The 12,460-nt window shown below is 51.6% G+C and overlaps 2 protein-coding genes across 2 annotated transcripts in view; one reads left to right on the forward strand and one right to left on the reverse strand.

Annotated features, from left to right (window-relative positions):
- Window positions 1-1,192: 1,192 nt before the first annotated feature.
- On the reverse strand, window positions 1,193-5,829 carry S100a1 (S100 calcium binding protein A1). The gene is made up of 3 exons (XM_004629839.2): window positions 5,692-5,829; window positions 3,698-3,855; window positions 1,193-1,495 (listed from the first exon to the last, which is right to left on the reverse strand). The coding sequence occupies exons 2-3, from the start codon at window positions 3,836-3,838 to the stop codon at window positions 1,352-1,354; spliced, it is 285 nt and encodes a 94-aa protein (XP_004629896.1). The 5' UTR covers window positions 3,839-3,855; window positions 5,692-5,829; the 3' UTR covers window positions 1,193-1,351.
- A 1,177-nt stretch (window positions 5,830-7,006) lies between these two features.
- S100a13 (S100 calcium binding protein A13) overlaps window positions 7,007-12,460 on the forward strand; it is a 9,082-nt gene continuing 3,628 nt past the window's right edge. Inside the window, exons 1-2 of the mRNA XM_004629840.2 lie at window positions 7,007-7,095; window positions 7,764-8,016. Of these exons, the coding sequence (XP_004629897.1) occupies window positions 7,864-8,016 (153 nt within the window). The 5' untranslated portion in view covers window positions 7,007-7,095; window positions 7,764-7,863. The remainder of the gene's footprint in view (window positions 7,096-7,763; window positions 8,017-12,460) is intronic.

The raw sequence follows: 12,460 nt of genomic DNA on the forward strand, positions 1-12,460 counted from the left end.
GATGCGTAATTGGTAGATGGCGAGGTTCGCTCTTTAGGGGTCGGTTGCCTACTCGCTGGACGATCCGCCTGCTCTCCCGGCCTGCCTTTTCCTGCTTTTCGTCTGTAACACCAGTTTGGAGGCGAACTCCCGCTCGACGGCTAAAACAAAATGGCCACCACGCCCAATGCGGAATGGGACCGGCTAAAATGGCGTCGACGCAGCACGTCGGACGTCAGATGCACGCGCAACTAGGGGCCTGGGGAAGATATATGCACGCCTGCGCAGAAGTCATTCCGGAAGTCTTCCAGAATTGTGGGCGGTCCTCCGCACTCAAGGGGGCGTGGCCAGTGGCCTCGTGGGTGGGACACTCAGGGGACTAGTTTTTTTCCAGCCCCGGTTGCCTTGCAACCTGCTGGATTCTTGATTTCGTCCGCAGAGGGCGGCTATGTCAGGATAAAAACTGTTGAATTCCCCTAATCTTCATGCAGGACCTGCCTCGTTCTCATCCTAAGCACCGCAACTGGGGGATGTCCCTTAGTCGCGTGTTCATGATCGCGAGTGGATAAAGGGGCGTGCGGTATCTCGCCTGGAGGGTTGCTGCAGCAGCTGCTGCCGCTGTCCGCGTTTTCCTCCTGTCTCTCCCCCACATGGGTACGCCTGATCCTTCTTTAGGGGCCCCTTGGCCCGCCTGTTCCCTTCTCTGCCTCCCATCTGGCATCCCTGTGGATTTGGGGGCAGAGCCAGACAGATGTTTTGTGAATGCTGGGTCCTCAGTGGGGCGCTCACATGTCTGCTGGGTGAATGAGCACAATGTCAACCGCGTCCTCTGCCCCGGGAGTGGTCAGGACCCTGTCACTCATTTCCTTCCTGGGGTGTGTGTGTGGGGTGACCTATACTATTCCTTGTCTTTACCCACCCTGGTGAGGGCAAGTGTTGGTTTATTTTGCACAGTGTTGCACCCCAATTCCTACACAACGTCTAGCACGTAACTACTGGTGGAGGGTTGAAAGCCGTCTTCTGGTTTTAGAACTGTGAAGCTGAAGTCTTCATTTCTAGCTGGAACCTTGGGGCCCGCGTTGCCGAGCTTTGAGCATTCTCCCAGGAAGGAAGATGCAGTGCGTAAGACCTCGCTCCAAACTAAGAGGCACTGGGAGCGCGTGGTCTGCACTTCTCCACCCACGCCAGACCCAGGAGGAGACAAACACCCGTGGCTGGCAGAGGAGCCTTTAATGAAGACAAGTTGCTGCGCTGGATTGCTACTCCTGCTCCTTGGTGTGTGGAGGGGACAGGCAAAGTGGGAGTGTGGGGAGGCCTAGCTGGGGTGAGGCAAGCAGGGTGGAGGGCAAGGCGCTGCTCTGGGGCCGCCTGCTCAGCTGTTCTCCCAGAAAAAGTTGTTACAGGCCACGGTGAGCGCAGCCACCAGCACCACGTACTCCTGGAAGTCGACCTCCCCGTCTCCATTCTCGTCCAGCTCCTTCATCACCTTGTCCACTGCGTCAGCGTCCTTCTGGGTCTGTGAGGGAGGAGGGAGAGTGTAAGGGGAGGGCCGGGAACCAGGCCGGCCAGCAGAGGGTGGTCGAGGAGAGGGAGGGAGCAATGAGCAGGAAGGGGAATGGGCATCTGCGCCTCTGTGCCTGGCCTACTCAACAGACTCCTTCACCTGGCAGAGGTAATAATGTCAGTCGCCCTATCAGTGGTGGCCAACCTGTGTACGTGTGCTGCAACAGGCTGTATCAGTGAAAGCTCTAAAGGGTTTGCCATCACTGCGGTAGGTTCATTGTCTGCAGTGTGACAAGTACTATGCTAGGTAGCACCCTCATGGGCGCTGCCTTTTTTTTTTTTTTTTTTTTGACAAGTACTATGCTAGGTAGCACCCTCATGGGCGCTGCCTTTTTTTTTTTTTTTTTTTCCTGTAGTGCTAGGGATTGAACCTGTGGGCTTTATACTGAGCTACATTCCCAGCCTGTTTTGTTTGAGACAGGGTCTCACTTTGTAGTTCAGGCTTGCCTTGAACTCACTATGTAGCCTAGGTTGGCCTCAAATTCATAGTAATTCTTTTTTTTTTTTTTTTGTACTAGAAATCGAACTTGGGACCTTGTGCTTGCCAGGCAGGTACATATGCCAATGAGCTATATCCTTGGCCCCCTCAAACCTGTACTAATCCTCATGCCTCAGCCTCTTCAGTGTTGGGATTACAGGTATGTGCCATCACACTCGGTTTATTTGTGTTTTTTTTTTTTTTTTTTTTTTTTGAGATAGGGTCTCATTATGTAGTTCAGGCTAACCTTGAACTCACTATATAGCCCAGGCTGACTTTGAATTTGGGGCAGTCTTCCTGCCTTATGGCACACCAGACCCGCCCTTAAGGCAGCCTGAGCCAGCTGGAAAACAACAACAGCAAAAGCTTATTTTTGGACAGGACCTCACTATATAGTTCAGGCGGCCCTTGAATTCACTATGTAGCCCAGGCTGGCCTCAAACTTGGGGTGATCTTCCCCAGCCTCCAGAGTGCTGAGATTATAGGTGTATACCACCAAACCTGGCTACTAATTTAATTCTAGTTAGCTGGGTGGGTGTGGTGGTGCATATTTACAACCCAGCCGCTTGAGAATGAGCCAACAGCACCTGCCTGGCAAGTGCAAGGTCCTGAGTTTGAGTTTTGGTACCTGGAAAAAAAAGAAATCAGAATGTAATTGCCAGTAACATAGCTCAGAGACATAATGATATACCTCAGGCTTGCCTGGAAATAAGCCACAAGGGTTGCAAATTTGAGGCCAACCTGGGTAACTTTGTGAGATGCTGACTCAAAATAAAAAGGACTGGGGAGCCAGGCAAGGTGGTGGATGCCTGTAATCCCAGCATTTGAGAGGCGGAGGCAGGCTAGTCCCTTCGTTTGAGGCCAGCCTGAACTACATAATTCAAGAGACCCTGAGACCCTGTCTCAAAGTAAAACTAACACATGAAATAAAGAAAGGTGCAGGGTATATAGCTCAGTGGTAGAGCACTTGGGGAGTATAAGTGAAGCCCTGGGTTCAATACCAGCACCAAAATGGGGAAAGGTATGGGGCTGTTGGTACTATTTCTATTCTAGAGAGCAATCAAATCAACAGTTTGTGGTTAAGCACATGTGCCCAGAGTCACAGCTGGAAAATAGCCGGGCCAGAACTTGCACCCCGAAGGTGGACTTTCTGCTGCGTCCCAGGGCGGGTCCTGGGTGCAGCCCCCCAGCACCCGCAGTCTGTTTCTCTGTAACCTCCCATCAAGCGGGACTACTAGGCATGCTCCAGATTCCTCTTTGTTCTCACAAACGCCTCCTAAAATGTCCTCCATGACCCACTGCCTTCAGTGGGCGTGTGTGGCTCCAGGGCTGCCTTGTCAGAAAAGCCAGCTCATGCCCCTGAGGTCACTGGTGCCCTAGCCTTGTAGGCACCTCTGTGAAGGCTCTGTGCGCTTCCTGGAGGCATGATTTACGTCCAGGTACCAGCCTTGCCCTCCTAGACTATGAACCTTGTTACTGAGGAGTCTGCTCAGGGCCTGGTGTTTACCAGGCAGTAAGTGAGGGCATCTTGGCCTGTCCTGGGGAGGTAGAGGAGCCTGGGAGAGGAGGGCGAGGAGTAGGCTGAGCTGGGGGTAGGGTGAGGAGGTGACAGGGAGGTGCCCACTCCATCCTCCCGCCCCTCACCCCCAACACCCAATACTCCCATTCCGTGCTCACGTCCAGGAAGCCAGAGAGCTCCGTCTGCAGCAGCTCTTTCAGCTCCTTCTTGCTCAGCTTGTACTTGTCCCCCTCCTTGCCCGAGTGGGCGTGGAACACGTTGATGAGGGTCTCCATGGCAGTCTCCAGCTCAGAGCCCATTGTGGAAGCCAGTGCACCTGCCGACCCCACCACAGAAGTGAGCTGGGGTCGGGCAAGGAGCTCTCGCTTGGTGGGTATTGGTTCCACAGTACAAATAGGTGCAAGCTGAGAGCCCGGCTGTAGTTTGTCTTTCAGTGAGATTTTACAGTGTGGGAAACTCCGGCACACCTAACCCAGGCATGTGCTCCGTGCCCTCAGCCTGCACCTACCCAGTCCAGCTTGGGCACAAAAATCAAGCAGCCTGAGCTGGGCTGGCTGGGAGGCCCGCAGCGGATGTCTGTAGTGGCTCCCCTGGCAGGGACAGGAGGGTGGGGCTGGGAGGGTGGTCACAGGACGCAGTGGCTTCTTCTGGCTCTATTTTTACTCTGGACCTTGCAGGCCTAGCACTGTCAAGCTGTTCTGTTGAGTGTGGTGGGCCTGGTCTGTACAGCCTCCACTCTGCTGCCCACCCCAGCACAGAATTAGTGAGGGGACCTTGAGGAGCCTCAGGGAGGGATGACAGCCAGGGTGGGGGGCTGTGACTTCTGGAGAGGGGAACCCCACTGCCATAAAGCTTCTGATCAGCAACCTGATCTATTTGGTCTGTTAAGGCCCTGCTGCCTTTAAGGTGTCATTGTGACTAGGGATTGGGGGCGGGGTGGGCGTGTGTGCCTCATTGCCTTCAGTTTGTTTCCTCTTCTCAGAGAAATGATCCAAATTGTCCCCTCCATCAGGTGGGTGGGAGGAGGGAGGAGGAGACTTCTGCGCCCTGCCTCTGGAGATGGGAGGAGGGGAGGAAACCTGCAGGCCTGGGGTGCGGCTGCCCTCTTAGCTGGTGGGATGCAGCAGGATAGGGGTAGAGCTGAGTATGTGTTGGGGAGCCCAACGGCCGTGTTCCCAGGGTCCTTTGAGCTCAGAGGCCTAGGAATGAGTGAATACTGGAGGGGCTTGTAGAGAGAGAACCTGCCAAACCAGGGGGCCTTAGGCAGGCCCTCCCCAGCCTCACGGGGGAGCTCAGGTATCTCAGATCAGGTGGCCCGTCCCACTCCAGGCCTGGGGGACTGGACAATGAGCCCTGATGATCGGATGACATCCCAGCTCTTCAATGGGGCCCTTGTGAGTGTCACCTGAACTCCGGACATGAGAAGCCGTTGTCAACGAGTCATGGGGGAGATGAAACCCAAGCCAGGGCTGATGGAGGGGATAAGAGGGCTCTCCAGGGAGGGACGCTGGTGGCTCGGTTACTAGACCCAGCTAGGAGGGACACCTGGAGTTTGCCTGGGATTTTATATTGGAACAGTTCTGGGAGGACCTGGGCAGTGGCCAACCGGAAAGAATTGGGGTCAAGAGAGTGGGCAGGGGTCTGGGCTGAGGAAGGGGAAGCCTATGAAGTAGAGTTGGGAGGGGCACAGACCTGGGGCCCCTCTTCCTGACATTAAATGGCTCCTATGCTGCTACTGCCCCCAGGCTTCCTGGGGACCTGGCTTTTGGCAAGGATGGGGCACAGCAGAGCCTGAGACTGGCAGGGGGCAGGAACAGCTGTTCTGCTCTCATTCTTACACCACTGGAAACGGGCCAGCACTGAGGCCCCTCCTCAACCCTGGGAGACTGATAGGGCCTTGGTAGGGGACTCGGTGGGTGAGGGAGGGCCCAGTCCTGGGAGCCAGGTGCCGGCTTCTCTGCTGACCTTGGCATCCAGTGAGCCCCCAGCCCTCCCTCTGCTCTTCACTTGGCTCCCCTCGCCACCTCCCAAACTGTCTTCAAACTGCCCCTGCTGCTCCCAGGCCCTCAGGGAACCCTAGTGCCAGGGCTTTGGGGGTCCCCCTGTTGGCCAGGTTGGGGTGCCAGCCCAGGTTGGGCTGCATAATACTTACAGGCGGTCTGGATCTGAGGTTGGAGCAGCCTCTGGGTGGATGGCCAAGACAGCGAGTGTGGCTCTCAGAGCTGTGTGGGACCTGTCTTTAGGGGCCCTTCCTCTCCCCACCCCCAGCTCCACCCCTTCCTTCATAGACAGACACGCAGGGAGGCCAGGGGCCAGGAGTGGACAGAGGCGCCCTCTGTCTCCTGGGCTGGCACAGGCTGCCCAGTGTCTTCCCGCCCCACTGGGCACTGCAGAGAGGAGGGAGGAGGTGGAAGGGAGATCCTGGGAGGGACGGAGCTGTGCCACCCTGCTCTGGGAACTCTGGACCAGTTGTGCAGCTAAGCAGAGGAAGGGGAAGATTCACTGCGGAAACTTGGCCTGGCCTTAGTTGAGGAATCTTGGGGTGGGTGTGTTTCTGTCAGACTCCTCCTGAGGCTTCATTCTGTGGTCTCTTCTGTGGTGGCTTCAGCCTGGAGCCTTCTGTTTGTGAGGTCCAGCCATGCAGCTGGGGTCCCCTGAGGGGTTGTTGGTCTTCAGATGAAGCTCTCAGGTGCTTTTTCTTTTTTGGAATTGAATCCATGGTCTTATTATTGAGCTACATCCCGTGTCTTTTTTTTTTTTTTTTTTTTCTTGATACAGGTTCTCATTGAGTCACTTAAATTTCTCAGACTGGGCTTGAATTTGGGATTTTTCTGCTTTAGCCTTCCAGAGAGCTGGAATTATCGGCATACGACACCTCTGCCGGCTATCTTCAGTTGCTTTTTTACTGAATTGTATTCTTCTTGTCTTTTTGAGACAGGCTCTCACTGTACAGTTCAGGCCAGCCTTGAGCTCTTTGTAGCTCAGGCTGGCCGCAAACTCTCAACCATCTTCCTGCCTCAGCTTCCTGAGTGCTAGGATTACAGGGGTGTGCCACCATGCCCAGCTTCAGTTGCTTTTTAAAAATTAGTACTTGTACCTGGCTCAGTGGCATATGCCTGTAATCTCAGCTCTTGGGGTGGAGGGGCGCAGAGCAGAGGAATCAGTGAGAGTTCATGGGCAGCCTGGGCTACATAGTGAGTTTAAGGCCAGCCTAAATTACACAGGGGGGACCCTGTCTCAAAAAACTAAATAAAATAAAATCAGTTGTGTCCCATCGTGCCTCTTTCTCTTGTCCCCAAGAGACACTCCAGATTAGCTCAGGGGGAGTAATGGGGGAGGACCCCCGCTGCGTCCCCCCCCCCCAGCCCCCCATCCCCAAACGCAGGAGACCGGAGCTGTGATTGGGCCGCTCCCTCCCTCCCTCGGTCACCGGCCGGGAAACTCGATAGCCCAGGGCTGGGGCGTGGCTGTCTTTTCCCTCCCTGCGGTGCTTATAAACCTCAGTCCGGGAAGTTGCTACTCGCCCAGCCCTTCTCCAACCCATCTCCCTGCCTTGGTGAGTTGACCCTGGAGGGAGTCCGGGTTTTTTTGGGGTGGGTGTGCCTCCCACCCGATAGCTGACTCCGAGAGCAATTCAGGAAGTGGCTTTAGGGGAGCAGGCGACAGTCCCCGAGGAGTGCGAGTGCTGGCCTGTGCACGGAAATGAGGGACGGCGGGCATGGCCCCTTCCCCGTCCTTCCCCACGCGCCTGGGGGCTGCGAGTGTCCCGACCACCCCGCGGCAGGCTTGCGGAGCCAGAGTGGGGCCGAGCTAGGACCGTGTCATCCAGGGACGGGAGCGTGTGGGCATCTGTGGGGCGCTGTGCTCAGCTCTCTGTGCAGCTGCCCTCTAGAATGTGGGTGCAGAGAAGATGGATCTGACCCGACTGACCGCAGCTGGGCCTTTGCCAGCCCCCGCCCGCCCGCTGGGGAAAGTGGCCCGTGCGTGGGCAGGCGGAGACCCAGGCTCCAGTGTAAACAGGCTTTGGGGACAAACAGCCTCCTGACCCTTTGCGGTTGTGAGGAGCTCTTGGGACAGACACCTCACAGGGGCGCCGCCTCTGAGGGCCCCTAAGAAGGACTGTAAAACCCACAGAACAGGGGTTTTGGGAACGGAACCAAAACTGAAATACCATGGCCTGGCGCTCTCTGACCCCAGCTTCTGTCCCCGCCCTCCCCTCTGCAGAAGCCCAAGGCAACACCGAGGTGTTCGGAGCCCGAGCTCCTGGACCTGGAGGACAACTCCGCGAGGACATCAGCCCCAGCGCCTCCCAGCCTGGGTCCTAATGGCAGCCGAGCCACTGACAGAGCTGGAGGCTGCCATCGAGACAGTGGTCACCACTTTCTTCACCTTCGCAGGGCGGGAGGGCCGGAAGGGCAGCCTCAGCATCAATGAGTTTCGGGAGTTGGTCACCCAGCAGCTGCCTCACCTGCTCAAGGTTGGTGGTGTCTCTGCGGCTGCGATCTGTGGATCGCGTTGTGGCCCAGAGTGTTGGTGAGAGCATAATGCCTAGTAGGTGGTGGGACCAGGGGGGACCCTGAGAGTGAGCAGGGGGACATGGTTCTAGGTTTTCTTGCTTAGACTGTGTGTGTGTGCGTGTGTGTGTGTGTGTGTGTGTGTGTGTGTAGGGAAGAAAAGACCTGTGAGTGCGCAGGTGGGAGGCGGATGAGCTTGGGCTCTGTTCGTCCATGCGCGGATATTGCTGCTGCTCCGGTCCATTGAGCCTCTGTGGTCCCACTTCCCCCACATAGGACCAGACCCAGAGCTGGATTCCAGAAGATCCACAGACCGTACACAGAGCTAGAAGGAGGCCGCCCCAAAGCACCTATGGCCCAGAGTCCTCAGGCACTCATCAGTGGGAAGCTGAGGCAGGAGGATTGCTGTTGAGTTCGAGGCCAGCCTGAGCTATACAGCAAGACCTTGTCTCAAAAACAAAAAACAAAACAAAATAACAAAAGCCCAACCAAACCGTATCCTAGCAGGCAAATCACTTTAATGTTTGCAAGAATTAAATACTCTGGGAGGCTTGCGGGTTAGCTCAGTTGTTTAAGTGCCTGCCTGGGCAAACCCAGTGACCACAGTTTGATCCCCAGACCTAGCCTTAATGGCAGCCTGAGCCAGCCAAAAAAAAAAAAAAAAAAAAAAAAAAAAAATTATCGTTGTGGTGTTCAAGAATAAAAAGCATTGGGCAGAAAATTAAAAGAGGAAAATAAAAACTTTGAGTGTCATAAAATTGCAAATATGAAAAAAAAAAAAAAGGTAAATACGGGCTGAGGAGATAGCTCAGCAGTCTAAATGCCTGCCTGGCAAGCCAAAGGACCTGAGTTTGATCCCTGGTACTGCATGCTGTGCTGGCCATGGAAACTGGGCATGGTGGTGCACATCTGTAATCCCAGTGCTGGGGAGGCTGAGACAGGAGGATCACTACGAGTCTGAGCTGTGTAGTAAGAGCCTGTACCAAATAAATGAATAAAAGATTTTAAACATTAAAAAAAAATTGCAAACATGAAAAGCAACAAATTCTAAACACAAATTACAGACTTCAGTGACACTAGTAACTGGAACATAACTAATGAGTTACTTTTTTATCTATTATCTTGACTCACTTGTAAAGGGATAGAAGTTGATGATTAAGCCAAAGGATCTTTCCCTCCTTTCCCTACGAGGAAACCTGGACCACAGCTTTTCAGTAACTTCCACAAGCTGGTGTTGGTTTTCTTAAAACTGACAGAGAAGGACATATTCTTTCCGTCTGGCCCTCTATGCTTTTCATTGTAATAAATTTTTAAAAATGTTAACATTCATCATGTTTTTCGACTGCACCATGTATAGCCATAGCTGGGTGTGGTGGCCCCTGCCTGTAATCCTAGCACTCTGGGAGGCAGAGGAGGGAAGAACACAAGTTCAATGTCAGCCTGGGAAACGGAGCTGCCTAGTGGACCCGATCTCAAAAAACAAACACAATTTCCTTCTCTTCTGGATCAATATCATACCTGGATCAATATCATATTACAAATATACTGTGGGGCTGGGGATGTAGCTTAGTGGCACAGCACCTGCCTGGCAAGCGTAAGGTCCAGAGTTCGAGCCCCGGTACCAAAACAAAATCAGAAGCAAAAAACAAATATGCTGTTATGTTACCATCCAGCTGGTGGGTTCTTTTCTCAACCCAGAAAGAATTACAAGACAGAGTCAGGAGAGAAATAAAAGGAGAGGATCCAGGCAGGTTGCCATGAGAACTCTATCTAGGAGTTTTGGTATACAGAAATGACTACATCCCAGACCACGCTAGGACAAAGACATTCTGCAGAGGAGCACAAATAGCGGCTTGGTAGGGCAGGTTGTCACCTTGGTTTTTTTTTTTTTTTTTTTTTCACCTTGGTTTTTTATTTCACATTCCTGGACAGGAAGATCTTCCTAATTTAATATGGAACCCTTAAGGGCCAGGAGATGGCTCAGTAAAATAGCGCTTCCCTGGCAAGCGCAAGGGCCTGAGTTCAATCCCCGGTTCTGCCAAAAAAAAAAAAAAAAAAATAAAAATAATAATAATATGGGACCCTGGACTACGGTGTCCCCATCCTGGGGCCTAGCTCTTTATTATCCCTCAGGCCTAGGCTTCCTCTTGTCCTTCCCTGGGTCATCCTGACTCCCCCTGGGCCTGGCCTTTCCCTGGCCGTCTGACCTGCCTGCTGACCTCCCTCTGTGTAGTGTGCGCTCCTCCCTGTGTGGGCCAGCCTCACTCTGGAAATCACTCTTTTCAGGGAAATGATACCCAAGCCTTAAGAAAATGACACTTAAGCCCAACTGTGCATGGGCAGATGGCTTGGGTTCATCTCACCCAGGTCACCTGCCGTTTCCCAGTTTCATGTAATATCTCCTGTGGCAATCCCATCCTTTCTGGGAAATTATGAAATCAAGGGAAATTTTCTTTCTTTCTTTTTTTTTTTTTTTTTTTTTTTTGAGACAGGGTCTCACCATGTAGCATAGGCTGGCCTGAAATTCCTAGTGAATTTCAAAAAACCCACCCCTGAAATCTGATGGGTCTTTAGGAGAAGGGCTTAGGGCATGAGGTTAGAGTCCTTGTGAATACAGTTAGTCCCCTTGTAACAGGGAACCCTTATTATCTTTATGATCTAAAGATAATAAAGCCCTTTCAGGGGTGGGCTTTCTGAAATTTGCTAGGAATTTCAGGCCAGCCTGTGCTACATGATGAGACCCTGTCTCAAAAACAAAACAAAACAAAAAAAAAACAAAAAAAAAAAAGAAAGAAAGAAAAAGAAAAGAAAGAAAATTTCCCTTGATTTCATAGCTCCCTCCAGTCACAGCATTTATTTTGGCTCTCCTGCATAGCAAAACCCCTCAAAAGCAATGAAAAAAAAATTTGTACTTATTATCTCTATGTTTCCTCTCCTCTTCTTCTCCCTGAAATTTTCTAGGCTTGTTCCTCACTTAATTTAAATTTCTACTCAAATGGCAGAACCTCAACATGGTTTTCCTTCACCACTAAATACCAAAACTATTACAGTATGTCCCATTACCTTGCAGAACACAGCAGTCACTTTACCTCCACTATGTCCTGACTTGTGGTCACTCTCCCAAAGGAAGGGAATCTGCTCACTGCTTCATCTCCAGCGTTTAGGATGTCCACCTTCTTCTAGTTGCTGAATGAAATATTAAGTGGCTGTTTTTTTTTTTTTTTTAAACTTTTATTTATTTGGTACAGGGTCTCGCTGCACAGCTTGGACTCGTAGTGATCCTCCTGTCTCAGCCTCTCCAGCACTGGGATTACAGGTGTGTGCCACCATGCCCAGTTTTGGTGATCGCCCAGTTTCAGTGGCTGGCCCAACTTCCAGGGCTATATGTGGTGCTGGGGATCGAACCCAGGTCCTTGCACTTGCCAGGCATGCAATTAGAACACCGAGCTATCTCACCAGCCCCGTCAGTAACTGTGTTAACAAAGAGCTATGGACATGTTTCTTGTATTGTTTTCTTCTTTCTAGCAAGCATTCTCTCTCCGTGTAACCCTGGCTGCCTTGAACTTGTGGCGCTCTGCCTCAGCCTCCTGAGCGCTGGCAAAAAAGCACAGGCCATCAAGCCCTGCAGTGAACGCCCTTGCTTGTGTATCTTTACATGCGTGAGAGAAAAGAACTACCTAAGATTAAAGAGCATGCTTTTTAAATTACTTTTAATTTTTTGTGCGTGTAACAATTTGTTGCCCAGTGAGGTTGGACCAGGAGATGTGCTGCTCCCAATGCATGAAAATGTCTGTGTCCCTGCCCAGGGCGGCATTATTAAGCTTTTCAGTTCTATTAATATGTAAAAATAGTGTCTTTTTTCTATTGATACTTCTTTAATTCTGAGTAAAATAGAATAGTAAAAGTATTTTTTATCGGGCACATGTGCCATCTTTGCAGTGAGCTGCTTGTTTATTTCTTTATCAAAGAGTTCATTATAGTTTTTTTGTAGAAAGAAAGAAATTAGTCTTTTGTTTATTACAGGTTGCTGCAAATGTTTTCTCCTACCTTGTACTGTATCCTTTGAGTTTGTGTTTTTTGGTATCTTCACTGTACAGAATGTAAAAACTTTCACGTAGTTAAATCTGTCTGATTTCTCCTGACTGGCTTCTAAATTTTATCTTCTCTTTTCTCTTCCTCCTTTTTTGGACCCGCTAAGCACCCTGTGGATGTTAAGCACATGCTTTACTCCTTAGTTGTACCCAGGTTCATAGCTTCTGTGGTGTGCGTCTTACTTAGAAATATTTCTCCCACTTATTTTATTTTTTTCTCCCACTTACTTTAAAATTTTTGGGCTGGTGATATGGCTCAGTGGTCTAAAGCACCTACTTAGAACAAGCTTAGCAAAGCACAGGGACCACGATTCAA

The sequence above is a fragment of the Octodon degus genome, unplaced genomic scaffold (assembly GCF_000260255.1).
Source record: "Octodon degus isolate 3935 unplaced genomic scaffold, OctDeg1.0 scaffold00032, whole genome shotgun sequence".
NCBI classification, from domain to species: Eukaryota; Metazoa; Chordata; class Mammalia; order Rodentia; family Octodontidae; genus Octodon; species Octodon degus.

Coding starts and splice junctions, on each gene's coding strand:
- S100a1 (XM_004629839.2), bottom strand. CDS start 3,838: ATGGGCTCTGAGCTGGAGACTGCCATGGAGACCCTCATCAACGTGTTC. Junction 1,496..3,697: donor AGCTCTCTGGCTTCCTGGAC/GTGAGCACGGAA, acceptor CCTCCCTCACAG/ACCCAGAAGGACGCTGACGC.